Genomic DNA, 13,362 nt, shown 5'->3' with positions numbered 1-13,362 from the left:
TCGAATTGCGATAACGACTTGATGCGTGCGTCGGTACGGTAACGTCGAGTCCGACGTCATCTATTTCGAATCGTCTCTCTTTCTTATCGCAGATAAGTTTTTCAGTTATTGTAATCTCATTGGCGCGACCGATTTTTCATGCCCGATGCGCTTCCGGTTCGGCGACCGCAATTTCCCAACCCTTTGATGTTGTTTTGCTTGACGTGTGTTTCGCCCTATTTCGATCGAACAGACTGCGAAAGACGCTCGAACACTGATGCCACGTATCAAGCGTCATAGCTATTATTATAGCTATACCCTCCTATCTCACAGAATATTTCATCGGTTGTAAAATTCTTAAAGATATTTTTTATAAACAAAAATTGCATTTCTCACAAATATTACAGTTAGAAATTGTATTGTTTATAAATATTTGTGAAATATCTCTCAAGTGTTAAAAACTTTGACGTTGCTAAAAATCAAATTGATTAATTTAAAATTAATTAATTTAAAAAAAAAACTACAGGAGCGTTCTTTATTACAGCAAAGTAATAAAATATTAGCAATTTTTATTTTAACGAAGATCGCCGTGTTTGCGCGAGTTGTGCATTTTGCATGTCATAAATCGATGCCGATTGGCCAATAAAACCGTGTCGGTCGTACCGTTTGGCCGACGTCTCGCCCACATGCGTCGGCAATAAACACACTTGTCGTTTTAATTACCTCGCATTTAATAGAACAACCTAATCGCTCAACGTCAGTCCGAAGAGTCGTTCGATTTCTCTCGTTTTTCTTTGCCCGCACATTTTTGTTATTCGAACGGATCGGAGCGCACGGAGATCCTGCGCGGATATATCTTCCTCCTCTATTCACGAGAAGGAATCCAAGTGGTCGATAAATGATGCGAGGAGAGACAGGGGAACCCATTGATGCGGGAATACGTGTTGTTCATCGACGAAAAAGAATTTGCCGGACCCGATGCCAGGTCGCGAACGTATAAAGGCATTATTGTCGATTGTTCTTTCACAAATGTCGGTGGTTATTTCCGGTCGTATAAAAAACGCAGAACGATTTCGCGTTGATCGAACCGACAATGTCAAGTTTCGCAGCCGGAGTGAAAACGTTTTTCGAAAACGTTCGATCTGTCGTAAGTCGCGAAGTTATCACGCGATTGTTTACGATTTCAGAGTCGTTTGTGACTTATATAACGTTATTTTATTATTATTTTACATATATCTAAAGTATAGAATATTTTTCTAAAGTATTTTATATTTTTTTATTTGGATCAACAAAACCGGGAAAAAATTACTAAATTACCTGATTTGATATACTTTGAAAATTACTCGCCTTGATAATTATTGATGTACAAAATTGCTCGTCGGACAAAACGCTTGCTGAACGATCTCCAAACTGGCGAAAATGTCGACAACGGGGTCGCGACAGACGTATGTCCCGCCCAGCCCGCACACGTTTAGTGATTAATTAACCGCTTTAATTAGACGCCTAATTACCACCAGATACGGATCTCCATCGGAATAATCGGGTACCAGAACCGCCAAGACGACGTGCACGTATTATATATGCGTGTGTGTGTATGTATGTGCAATGATGCCCGATACGAGGCTCTCAGTTACATCCATCTGCGGTTACATCCTCATGTTTCGAGACACTGGAGAAGACGCAATTTTAACGCGCATTAGAATTTCCGCAGTGTCCTCGCGGTGTCCATCAATCACGAGTACTCGCGCCCTAATGAACAATCTACATGTGGCCGCGCTTTTCTTCTCGACGAGAAAAGCGTGCGTGTTTAGTTTGGTTTTTTGTTTCAATCAAATCTCTCTCTTTTAACACGTATATATCTCCTAATCAACTTATTTAGTATCGCAAAAAAATCTATTGTGTTAATATAATTGGCGCACAATTTAAATGTTGACAGAACGGAGTTTGTGTGTGTGTTAAAAAAAAAAAAACCTAAAATAGGAGAAAAAAATATAGGCGCATTAGTGCGAGAGAGAATTTCTTTCAAATAAATTAGTGTTCCGCACTAACGGTTAATCGATCCTTTGGGAGCAGCATCACAGGTTACCCCGGAGTGGTGTGCGTGAAAACTTACCCTCGCGGGATCCCACTTTCGTTGCATATAGCGCACCATTATGAAATAGTGCGCAACAAAGTTGGCGCTGCACCGCCATTACCGCTAATTCCTTAAGTGAGCGATGCCTCGCTCGATCGTAAGGCTTTTTCGTTGATCCTTTTGGAAAGTCTCCGCGCGCGCTCACCGCGAACCGGCCTCGTGAAACGACGATACGCGGTTATTAAAGGTCGATCCGCGCTCTCTCGACTCTCGTACCGATCTCCTCCCGCCTTCCCCTTTCCCTCTTTTTTCCTCCCGAGAAGCACTCGCCGATGTATTCGAATTTCACCCCGGTTTTAATTACTTCGTCTTTTTTTTTGTTTTTTCCGCCGCTCCTAATCGAAAAGGTAACCCTTTAGTCGGACGCAATTAATTCGCGCCAGTGTATATGTACCGACTCCTCGCCGCGCGATTTATTTTCGTCGGCTTAATTGACTCCGCTCTCTCTTTATTCCTCGCGATGTTGATCTCTACGCGCGTTTCGATTGATAAAATGGACTTCGTGTTTTTTTTTTCCCCCCCTCTCCTCTCCGAACAAAATGTGTAATCACAAACCGATGCGAGCGAAATTCTCGGCTGATTATAAAGTTATAAAGAAACTTGGCGCGACAATTGCTGACATTTTTGAGAAGATTGAAGATTCTTCGTAAAATATTTTAATCGACATTGAACTTGCGTTATTTTCTTCGATCTTCGCAACGGGGAGGAATGTCGCGAGGAGCAAACGCGTCCCGAAAAATCCCGTCGACGTTTGATACTCCGAATACGCGGAGCCCCGCCGCTTCTCGTGGCCTCTTAGAAAGACCAATAATTAAGGTAATGGCTACTTTTCAAGAGTGGATTTCCGTGCGGCTCGATCTGAGCGGCCTCCTCCCGGCCGCCGATTATGGTCACGAAGGGCCCCGCCGTTTTGCCTCCCCTCTCGCCTCCTGTCTTCTCCTCCGCTTCTCTTTTGTATCCCGGGCGGGGATTGCTTTCTCTCCTCTTTGTCCACCCCTTCTCAATAATTGCGTATACTCATCGCTGATTTTCGATCGATATCGTTGTAATTTTATCCGTTCTTCTCCTGTCGCGCCAAATTTTTTTTTTTGTTTGGTTTTTTGCACAGAACAAGACTCGATCGAAAAATTATATGAAAAAAAGTGTACATCACCTATATATGCATATGAGAACTTATCGTGTGAAGATATAACGCATTGCACTTGTTTTTTTTTTTTCATATATATAGCTATTTACGCTCCACGATGTCACTTGGTTGCGACATTTTTCAGCGATAAGAAAATCGAGGAATTATATAAAGAAAGATTGTAAATTGTTTTTGAACATTCGCAGGATGTGCGATAAATCCGGTTTGAGAAGAATAATTGGCACACGAATCAGAAACGCGCGATAAAATATTCTTGAGTACAGAAACCGAGAAGAGAGGAGATCGAACTTTTGATAACGAGAGAGAAGCGCGCGTGCTGGCCAACGTGTACTGTAAACTCGCGTCGCGTCGATCGATGTTTACGTGGTTTTTTTTTTTTTTTTTTTTAATCATGCTGTCGATTTATCGCAATCGGATTGCTCGTGGAGACTCTCTCTCTCTCGCCCGCCACAATCTTCAAACGAAACTCCACATCCCGATTCCACGGGCACTTTGCGGCGCCTTATCTCTCTGTTCCAGATACTCGCGAGAAGATATTTATGTTCGACGTTATCTCAATGACTTCGGTTTCTCGATTTTTGTATCGCCCTCATTTACATACACGCGCGCACACATATGCGCTGTTAATATATTATCTACCGATGGCGCGCGAAGTAAAAACCCGGCGTGTTAAATCAGTTCGAGACGTTTAGAAGAAAATAATCGCGTCCGCTCCTTGTGTTCTCGGAAAGATACGTACAATTTCTCGCACTGTATTAAATCAATAGAGAGATAATTGGAGAAAACGATTGGGGTGGTGAATCACTCACCTCATCTTTCGACGCAAGCGCGGGGAAAAAACGCTTTTTTTTTTTTCGCGCGTCGATAACAAAATATTCCGATATTTACATTTGAAAAAAATCTTAACGCGAGAAATACGACGCAACCGTTGAATTTACATCTCCGAGAGAGCGTCGTCCGAGCAGCGAGAGGCGAATACGTCTCTCGTCGTATCACGCTCGCATCTCGCGCGATGCATCTTGGTGATACGACGACGACGTGGCCACGGGACCACGTGAAGCCCCGGCCTCGCATATCGGAAGCGAGCGTCCGGGGAGGACGAACAATACAAGAGCGGGAGAGACGAACGGGGACGCTCCTACGAGAGAGACGAGGGGACGACGCAGAAAATCTACCGGCGCGGCCGGCAATCTGGTACAATGGATTTTGAAGAGTGTAATTTTCGTCGGCACACAACAATGGCCTGTGTCTAACCTACCTACCTACCTACCTACCGCGCCGTATAATCTCATCGTCCGCGTGCACGCGCGCGCGCGCGCGCTTCTAATTTTCCGCGCGTCATGGGAATTCTCGCGACTTGACGGAGTCTTCAGGCTCCGAGTATCTTCGATTTCTTCACTGTCGGAGAAAACCTCGAAAGACTGTTACTCGCATTTTTTTTTTCTGAGTAATCTTCAACGTTCGCTGCGTGACGTGACGATAAATCAAAGCTGCTGTGCAGAAATTTTGTTTTTCCGAGACTTAATGAAGTAAATGTTGCAGCGACCGCAAACAAGTATCACTTATCGAGGAAATACAATGTTCGGCCACATAACCGGTCGTTTACCTTACCTTATGGTTTTTTTGCTATAACTATTTTCAAAACCTGATAAAGTAGCAACAAGATCGGGCGAGCAACAAGATGCTTTTCGTTTTGCCGTCGTTGAAGCTCGCACGTGTGCTTAAACTTCGCTCGAACGCGATAAATCCGATCCGCGCGCGTCGTAACTATACGGAAAAAGACACGATCGACATTAATCAGCGACGACGCGTACCGAGAGAGAGAGCGTTAAAAGCCGCGAGGAGAGTTAATACTTTCCTATCGTTTCCACCCGCGGCCAAAGAAATATAACTCGATATCGAGGAGGCGCGCACGCGCGGCAAGGCTGCGAACGCAAGGGTGAGAACGCGGTCCTCCTTTAATCGTCGATCAAATCGATTCCCGCCGTAAATCGTCCGGGGATCGATCCGGGAACGAGGGGGCGTGCCGGCGAAAGAGAGCGCGCTCCGTTTCTTCTACCGCGGCCGAAGCGATTCGTTTCAACGCGAGGGAGAATCGCGGAAGATCCGCGGCTCGAGATCGCGCTTTAATCTGATGTAAAAGCATATTTTCGTTCGAGACCTCATCCGTCTGTCCATCCGTTCGCGTCCGTGAGATCCCGCCGATAACGCGTTCTAATCCCGCCCGCGTTTCAGATGCTATCGCCCGCAGCTTCCCCGAAGGGTGGCTGATGACTCGGGGTTGGAGATCTCTGACCCTGTTCTGATCAAGCCGCGATTATGCTCGGAAAGACTGTCGTTCACGCTGTCACGACACTCGTTTGTACGTGAAACACGCTTCGCGGCAGCCGGTCTTCCGAAAGGTGAATCGTTTTAACCCTTTCCCCGGAGCAGTTCGAAAAGCGTGTATTTGAAGAGACAAATTCTCCACATGAAATCTTCATGTTTATGGATTTGTGTCGCTCTTTTCAGCGACTTTGTTCCGTGATGTCGTGCTGTATAAAGCACAGGAGGAGTAAAGTTTTCATTTCGACGCGATTTTATCGAGCGTTTCCTCCCGTATCGCATAAACACCGAATGAAACAAAAACATAATTAACATAAAGAAACAGAATTAACATAAGTAGATTGCCGCGATCTGAGATAATGTACAACGATTGTAATTAAAACAGTGTGAATTGTATTTATTTAAATCGATTATTCTAAAGAGGAGCACAAAGTAGTTTTTTTTTAGATAATGCGTGTGCGAACGAACAAACTTAAAGAAAAACATATTTTATTCGAACTTCGTTTGAAGCAGCGGCAGCTGCTTATTCAAATATTGTTCAGAAATTTTTTTCTACATTCTCCGCATTGTAAAAATACACGCCGCGATTGTGCGCTTCCCCAAACACTCTCATCTGCATATGTATATCAAACCGTCGGCCAGATCAGATGGTATATCAGATGATATATGTACATCTAATATTGCGTGCTCGCGACTCGGTGTCGCATAGGAGAAGACGAGATTTCCAACTTGCGATAGTTGAAAATTATACTTGGAAAGAGCTTTCACGTCAGACCCGCTTCTATATTTTCGAGTTAAGACGACGCGAAGTCAAAACATATATAAGGTAAGTAGAAAGTTAAAAATTCAATCAGAAACTCAATTTAATTTTCTATTTTGTGCAAAAAAGTTTTGTAAAAAAAAACAAACTTATCGATATAATTATTTTATCAATTTATTATTATTATTGTGTACTTTAATTTGTTACATCTCTGTCTTCTGTGTTATTATCTTTCTCTGCGGGGCAATAAATAAAAAACTGATTTCTTACCATCGCGCCATATACAGATAATACGGATAGCAGCGGTTAACGGATGATTGACAACGGTGCTGTTTGCAAATTCGAGTCACGATGATCCAAATGTTTTTCGGTCACCCCGTGAACGTGCGCACTCTCACGATACAACCGCGCTGATCGACCTCGCCCGGTGCAGAAAGAAAAAAAAACAAAACAGCGGGGATCGAGACGCGATTTCGATTCCTAAGCCTGTGCCGACAGAGCCAAACATGTTATTTTCTTGTTCACGGTGCCTCGATATCCGATCGACCCCCGATTGGTGCCGCTTGGATTTTAACCCGTCCCACCGCGTTCGCGCGGCCGTCCAATCGCCGCGCCGGCTGATAAGCGAGGCCATAATTAACACGGTTTGTTAATGAGCTGCCCGGGACGTTCGACGATGGCTGAATGAAAACGTCGCGAAGACGACAGACTTTGGTCGCAGCTGAATGCAGCTCGGTTAGATTCTCGTGGGATCGGCGCAAGACCGGCGTGCAAGATTCTCTTTCTCGCGATTCGGTTTTTTGCCGAGGAATCGGAAGTACGCGCGGCGCGTGCGAGTGAAGTGTTGTTCGCGTTGCGAACAAACGGCTTCGGATAATTTGATCTAGAACGAAGATTATATAGAGTGAGACATCGCGAAAGCAATTGCAAAGATCAATTTTTGCGTGCGACTTTCTTCGTGTATTAGTGAAACGAACACACACGGGATCACACATTGCGCGACGCGCAACATTAGTGAATAATCTGTGAATCGATCGATAACCGGTAATGACGAGAAACATCATTGAGAATTTCTCGCGGTAAAAAAAAAAAAAGTGCTTTTTACAATTTCAATGTGAGACTGATTTTTCACAAGTCTTGTATATATTAACGAGACTCGCGCAAAGAACAAAGAGACACGCACATGTGTCTATATAATATTTTATATTAAATAAACGCAACTGCGTGTGAAACATACGTGGCTAGATTTTGTTCTGAAAAAGGTAAGTTTTTTTTTTCACACACACAAATGGGATTTCGTCTAAAGCGTGATAATAAAGTTTCGCGAAAGTAAGCAGAAGTGAGGCGTGATCACAAGCGCGTCTTTTTTATATCGAAGAATAGATAAAATAATTTTTTCCCAAACCCAGTCCAGTCGTCGAACGCGTGTACGTCAGGCGATAATCTCAGTTTCGCGCGAATTGTCGCTGCGTCAGCGCAAGCAAACTATTCCACGTGACTATTCGCGCAGAACACGCGACAGCCACACTCGTTCATATTCTCATTAGATGTGAACAGAGTATATATACGATGCAAATAATTACACGTAAGCCATTTTCTCCCCGCCACGCGGGGCAATTACGATATGACGAGATGAATTTCGTAACGCGTCGCGTATTTATTAGGTACGTTCATTTTAACAGGCTATTCTCGATTTCGCATGCATCGTTAAACGCAGCGTCATTAAAATTAAACGCTGTTCTTCTTGATGGCAGTTTATCATAGATGGAAAATATATGCCTGTCTGAGACACGAAAAATAAATAAATATGCAATTGATTAAAAACCAAATTTGCGCAAAAATAAAAATATTATATATAAATCGAGATCTCTTTTTCAAGATGAGTTTTGAAAAATAATAGAAACAGATTTTTTGTTCGCTCTAATGGGAAGAATGCAAAACCGCATGATACGAATCTCCAAAAATTCTAATTACGCCGTCGAGCAAGATTTTCGTCACGCACGTCGTTTACGGAAGAAATTGCAACGCGAAATTGCTCCCAGCGCGCGCGCGAGAGAGAGAGAGAGAGAGAAAGAGAGCGAGCGCAACGAAACGAAACGTTATGCATCGCATGTCGCGCGCCGTATAATTAAACCACGATATTTTCACCGAATACAAAACATGCAATTATCTCATCTGAATTGCATACAATAACCGCGCTTCTTAATGCCGAAACCTATGTTACACTGTAACGAAGCTTTATGAATAACAGACACCGCATGATTGGTCGTTGGTTTGTGTATAATCTTCATTTCCTTCGAACCTGCGTAAAGAGTATACGAGAGAGAGAGAAGTAGAAAAAAGAGAGAAGAGACGTAGAAATATTACAGCTATTTGAAATTATAAAGCAACGTTATATATAAATTACATTAAAAGCAAAGATTTGCAACACATTTACCGTAATTGAGATTTTCATCTACGGTTACACACACTTGATTTCTTAATTATATTCGTACACACTTACACGTGCCAACAATCGTCGAAGAAACTTCATACGAATTATTTATTTCTAATGTTTTTTTAATAAAAGAAAAAAAAAGAAATATATGTGAAAGAGAGACGCGCGCATCACACACAAAGCTTTGTCCTCGCGTGTTTCTGCATTCGCAGAAGCAGCTGCGGACACGTGTGGATCGTCGCGATCTATTTTCAGTCTTTTGCCGTGAATCGCGTCGTCGTCGTCGCCACGCACGAGGATGCCGCGACGAGTTTTTGCGAAAAGCTCATATTTCTCGGCGCTTCTTTTGTTCCACGCGAGAGGACCGTTGATATAATTAGAGATCATTTTGTGTTTAATCGCGACGCTCGCTCCTTCGAAGAACCTGTTCTAAGTTTTTTTTTTATTATTACTATTAATTAATACAAGAGAACTTCGCAATAACTCGTCATCTTGCTGTCGGCCTCTTACGGTCGGGATTTAAAATATACGACGATAATGAGACAGAAAGGCGGTGTTGTATATATTGTGATCATTTCGACATGTTAATTTTTATTCTCTTGATACACGAACTTGAGATCATTTGCTGATTGCCTCTCCGAGCCAAAGACAGTGTTAGGTTTTACGTACACCTATATATACGTTTTAATTAATTAATGATTTGTTTTATTCTCAATTATTTCTATCAACCTCTAATTATCCGTCGAGAACTCTCCGGTTCGCGACGTGATCTCATTCATTGAGTAACACAATGGCTACTTGCACAGTCTCCGAATATGTACACCTCAGATTTGTTGTCGCGAGTGCGATTAATACGTGCGATAAAACGGTGCCAACAATATGCGCGCGGATATGGATCTCCTCTCTCGATCCTCTAGTAACAAGCTTTGTCACACAATGCTCACGCCTCCCGATTGCGCGGCCAGATACATCCAAAAACTTTATTGCAAGGAACAAAAGAAAAAGAACAAGAACGCGCGCGCACCTCGTGCGAATTTACACGTTCGATAAGTCTCGCGAGAGACGTGCGCGCACGAGAAACTTTTAACACGCTCGTTGCCACTTGTGTGTGCGACAATTATACACTTAGCTTTTAGTTAGCCGCAAATGAATTTCGAACACGTGAAACGAATATTTAAGCGCGCGACTCGCCCGTTGCAGTTTTTATCACACGCGAGATCTCTGTTGTGTACCGTATATGTGTTTTGTAACGAGCAGATAAATCGTCTCCCGTGCATTTGTCTCTAATTACGTACGATGCCGTTGCGCCACATGTTGTTCCGTCAATATTGCGACACCTAAAGACGATTCGACACTTGAATCTTGATTTATCGCAAGGAAAAACTTTAAACGTTCAGATTAGACGAAGGAAGAACTTTAACCTGGTCCTTCGTAAGTAATCTGTCAAACTGGCGAGTCACGAAAAATTGTTCAAGTTATTCGAGAGCACAAGTGTTCTCTTTTTCACCCACGACGCAACCTGCTTGTTAATCGGATCGCTAGATTTTTTACAGATGAGACTTGAGAAAGTTGTAGAGGTATTATTATTTTCGAGCAGTGTAAAACTGAGACACATTGTGTTCGGAAAGAAAATTTTTTATATCTAGAAATGTGTACGTTCTACATTGCAAGCAAAACAACGCGGTGTTAATTGCGCGGAATAGAATTTGTCTAAACACAATTTCTCTTCGTAATATATAAAATTTTTCACTTCCTGAACGAACTTGAACTTCGATCCGTGAAAGAAGTGGTCAGGTGTCGTCGTTCGTTTGTAGAACTGCCTACGTCATAAAAAAAAAAAAAAAAAAAAAAATTAAATGGAAATTCACCGAAGAGGAATAGTCGCCGCCGGCATAAATTATCAACCGCTCGCGAGTTGTGTCGTGTGTACCGCGGATTATTAATTTATTCCACGCGTATCGAGCGCGCGTTTCAATGCGCGTATTATCATTCGCTCGCAACGACACGAGCGCAATAAAAATTGTTTTCCCTTTTTCTATTTCTTTTCGTGTTTAATCAATCGTTGTTTGTTTTTCTCTGTTTTTTTGCAGGATGGTGCTGGTGGTGGGCGGGGTAGTTCTGCAGGAGGAGATTCCTGCGGATAGCAGATCTCTGTATGCGGCCCATCCGGTGTATCGCGAGAGCGCGGCCCAGCTGCACTCAATGCCGGCAAAACTCGTCGGCCCCGTGGGCCTGCTCTACGTTCAGCAGCGGGAAATGGCCGCGACTCTGCCGCACGACAGTAAGTGCATCTTGGCACGCTATTTTGTTGTGATGATAAAAAATAAATAATTGAGAATGAAAACGTAAAAAAAAATATATAGATAAGGAGAGAGAGAAAGAAAGAGACAAAAAAAAGAAAAAAGATTTTCACGTAATGGAAAAATCATAATTAAACGCGCACAAAAAGTAATTCACTCGAAATGTGCGTGATTTCGACAAGAATAATAAATCTCGCGATAATAACGAGACATATTCCTGCGTTATCATGTAATTTATTACAATCGTCGTGCTCAAGCAATTTTGTGGGCATTACACTCGAGGAAAGCATGTTAAAAAAAAACTGATAAAACATACGTAGAGTTATTTTAGAGATAAAACTGGACGATCTCTCTGTACATGTGTGTGTATAATGAAAACACTGATGATTAGACACGATATGTAAAATCAAATAAAAATACTATTTTCTATATTACGTACGATTTTATGTTAAAATTATTCTATGTTTATATACGCGATCTTTTTTTAAGCAACTTTATCTATTTGTTTTGTTTTTTCTCGAGATGTGCGATCGAATTGTTAAATCTGCTTTTCAAATTTATTGCGCCAAGAGAAAGTTTGCGCAAATATTGTGATGCTGTCTTCCTCTCTCTCTCTCTCTCTCTCTTTAAAGATGAACAAAATTCTCAGAAAACAATCTCTCTCCTTCTCTCACTTCGTCGAAAGGACATGTTACTGATGTAACGGTCATGCGATCTCGTGTTATCATCTGTTGACGAGATATCGAATTGTGTTACCGGCTAATTTTTGCCGCGCGATATCGCACAGGATTGACGCAACGCGCCATCTTTTACCAGCTGTACGCGAGATTACGCACTTAATTGTGAAAATATAAAAAAAAAAAACAAAAAGAAACTCGTGCGGAGCTGATAAGTCGACGGAGCGCAGCATCGCGCGTTATCGAGCGATTGTAAATTGCAACTCGGTTTTTTTTTTTTTTTTTCTTTCAGTCCGGTGGTTACAATTTAAAAATAACGAGAGACGCGATTTGTCAATAAAGCTGTACGATAAACACTTCATCGAAGTTTTTATCTTCTTTTCACCGTGTTGATCCGTTCAATCTGGATGAATCTGGTAATGTTTTGCAAGAGAGAAAAAGAAGGAAAGAGAAATTTGCAGTGTTTTTTTTGTTTTTCAACATATTTAATCTCTATCGGCCGTTTTTTTTTTTCAGAACGTTACATAAAAAGCAAACGTTACTCGTTTCGGAATTTTATATTAAAAATATGCGAAAGATGATTTATTGCTTCGATTCCACAATCTTCTCGCGAGCACGAAAAATCGCGTTCCTCGCGTGTGTACGTATCTAAGAAATTTTATTAATAATTAATAGAGAGATAAAGAGATACATATGTTTTTTTAAGCAATGCAAAACTAATTTATATTTTATATAATCGAGGAAAGTTACGATTGCAACGGCAAACAGTTCTAACAATCTACACGGTCTTTTCGGAGCTCGATGTTTGCTACTGCACTAATTGTGTACGTGTATTCTTTTTCCCTTTCACAGAAAACGTAAGCATTCTCGGTTCGGACGACATGACCACGTGCATAATCGTCGTCGTCAGGCATTCTGGTGAGTATATGTTTGAACGTACAATCGTTATAAAATAGTTACATTTAAACGGTCGCATGTAAATGGCTCTGCGATACGATCGTTAAAAACAAAAAAAAAAATAAAGATCGGAATAACGTCACGACAAACAAAAACTAACGATCGGTCTTACGTCACCGGGAAAACCTTTAAATTGTAGTTAATAAAATGTAACATAAGATGGTCATTAATTTTTAACTGCACAATTTCGAAACAAAAAACTATTTTCAAAAGACTAAAAACCTTTCTCGAAGGCTGTAAAGATGATCGTTTTGCTGCTTCGGTTTTGCCGCTTGAGGAAAAAATTCCACAATTCATATTTACATGGTTATTTAAACGCTAATCTCTTACGATAGATTATCACAAGCTGAAACAGCTTCGAAGAAATATAATTGCGATTTATCTCGCGCGACTTAGAAAAATCCATCTTTCATGCGCAATTCTCTGTATAAAATATTACTGTCCACCACCGGAGCAAAGTGCGTAATAATGTTTATTATTCTCATCACACACACGTAGAAAAAAAAAAAATAACATTATTTCTCTTCAAAAGTGTAACGTAAGGAATTTTTTTAGTCGCGCGAAGAGAAAAATAAACGCGCGACCCCGCGCGAGAACGTGAAAAAAATGTACGAAAATGTCTCGTGTGTGCGTCTCCTCACGTAAC

At 41.7% G+C, this 13,362-nt stretch overlaps 1 protein-coding gene and 1 long non-coding RNA gene across 3 annotated transcripts in view; one reads left to right on the top strand and one right to left on the bottom strand.

The window, feature by feature from the left end:
- The window catches only part of LOC109856945, a 28,178-nt gene extending 21,322 nt beyond the window's left edge, over positions 1-6,856 (bottom strand). Inside the window, exon 1 of the long non-coding RNA XR_002250442.1 lies at positions 6,616-6,856. This is a non-coding gene — a long non-coding RNA (uncharacterized LOC109856945). The remainder of the gene's footprint in view (positions 1-6,615) is intronic.
- Positions 1-13,362, top strand: part of LOC109856943 (protein N-terminal asparagine amidohydrolase) — a 41,074-nt gene that overhangs the window by 22,042 nt on the left and 5,670 nt on the right. The window contains exons 1-3 of one of the 2 annotated variants that reach the window (XM_020432723.1): positions 7,017-7,607; positions 10,873-11,063; positions 12,612-12,677. In XM_020432723.1, coding sequence (XP_020288312.1) covers positions 10,874-11,063; positions 12,612-12,677 — 256 coding nt within the window. In that variant the 5' untranslated portion in view covers positions 7,017-7,607; position 10,873. Of the gene's footprint in view, positions 1-7,016; positions 7,608-10,872; positions 11,064-12,611; positions 12,678-13,362 lie in introns of those variants that run through there. The other variant, XM_020432722.1, reaches the window with a different exon arrangement.

The sequence above is a fragment of the Pseudomyrmex gracilis genome, unplaced genomic scaffold (assembly GCF_002006095.1).
Source record: "Pseudomyrmex gracilis isolate BER0280 unplaced genomic scaffold, ASM200609v1 scaffold_138, whole genome shotgun sequence".
Classification (NCBI taxonomy): domain Eukaryota; kingdom Metazoa; phylum Arthropoda; class Insecta; order Hymenoptera; family Formicidae; genus Pseudomyrmex; species Pseudomyrmex gracilis.
Note: the sequence above shows the minus strand (reverse complement) of the source record. Positions and strands in the feature narration are given on the sequence as shown.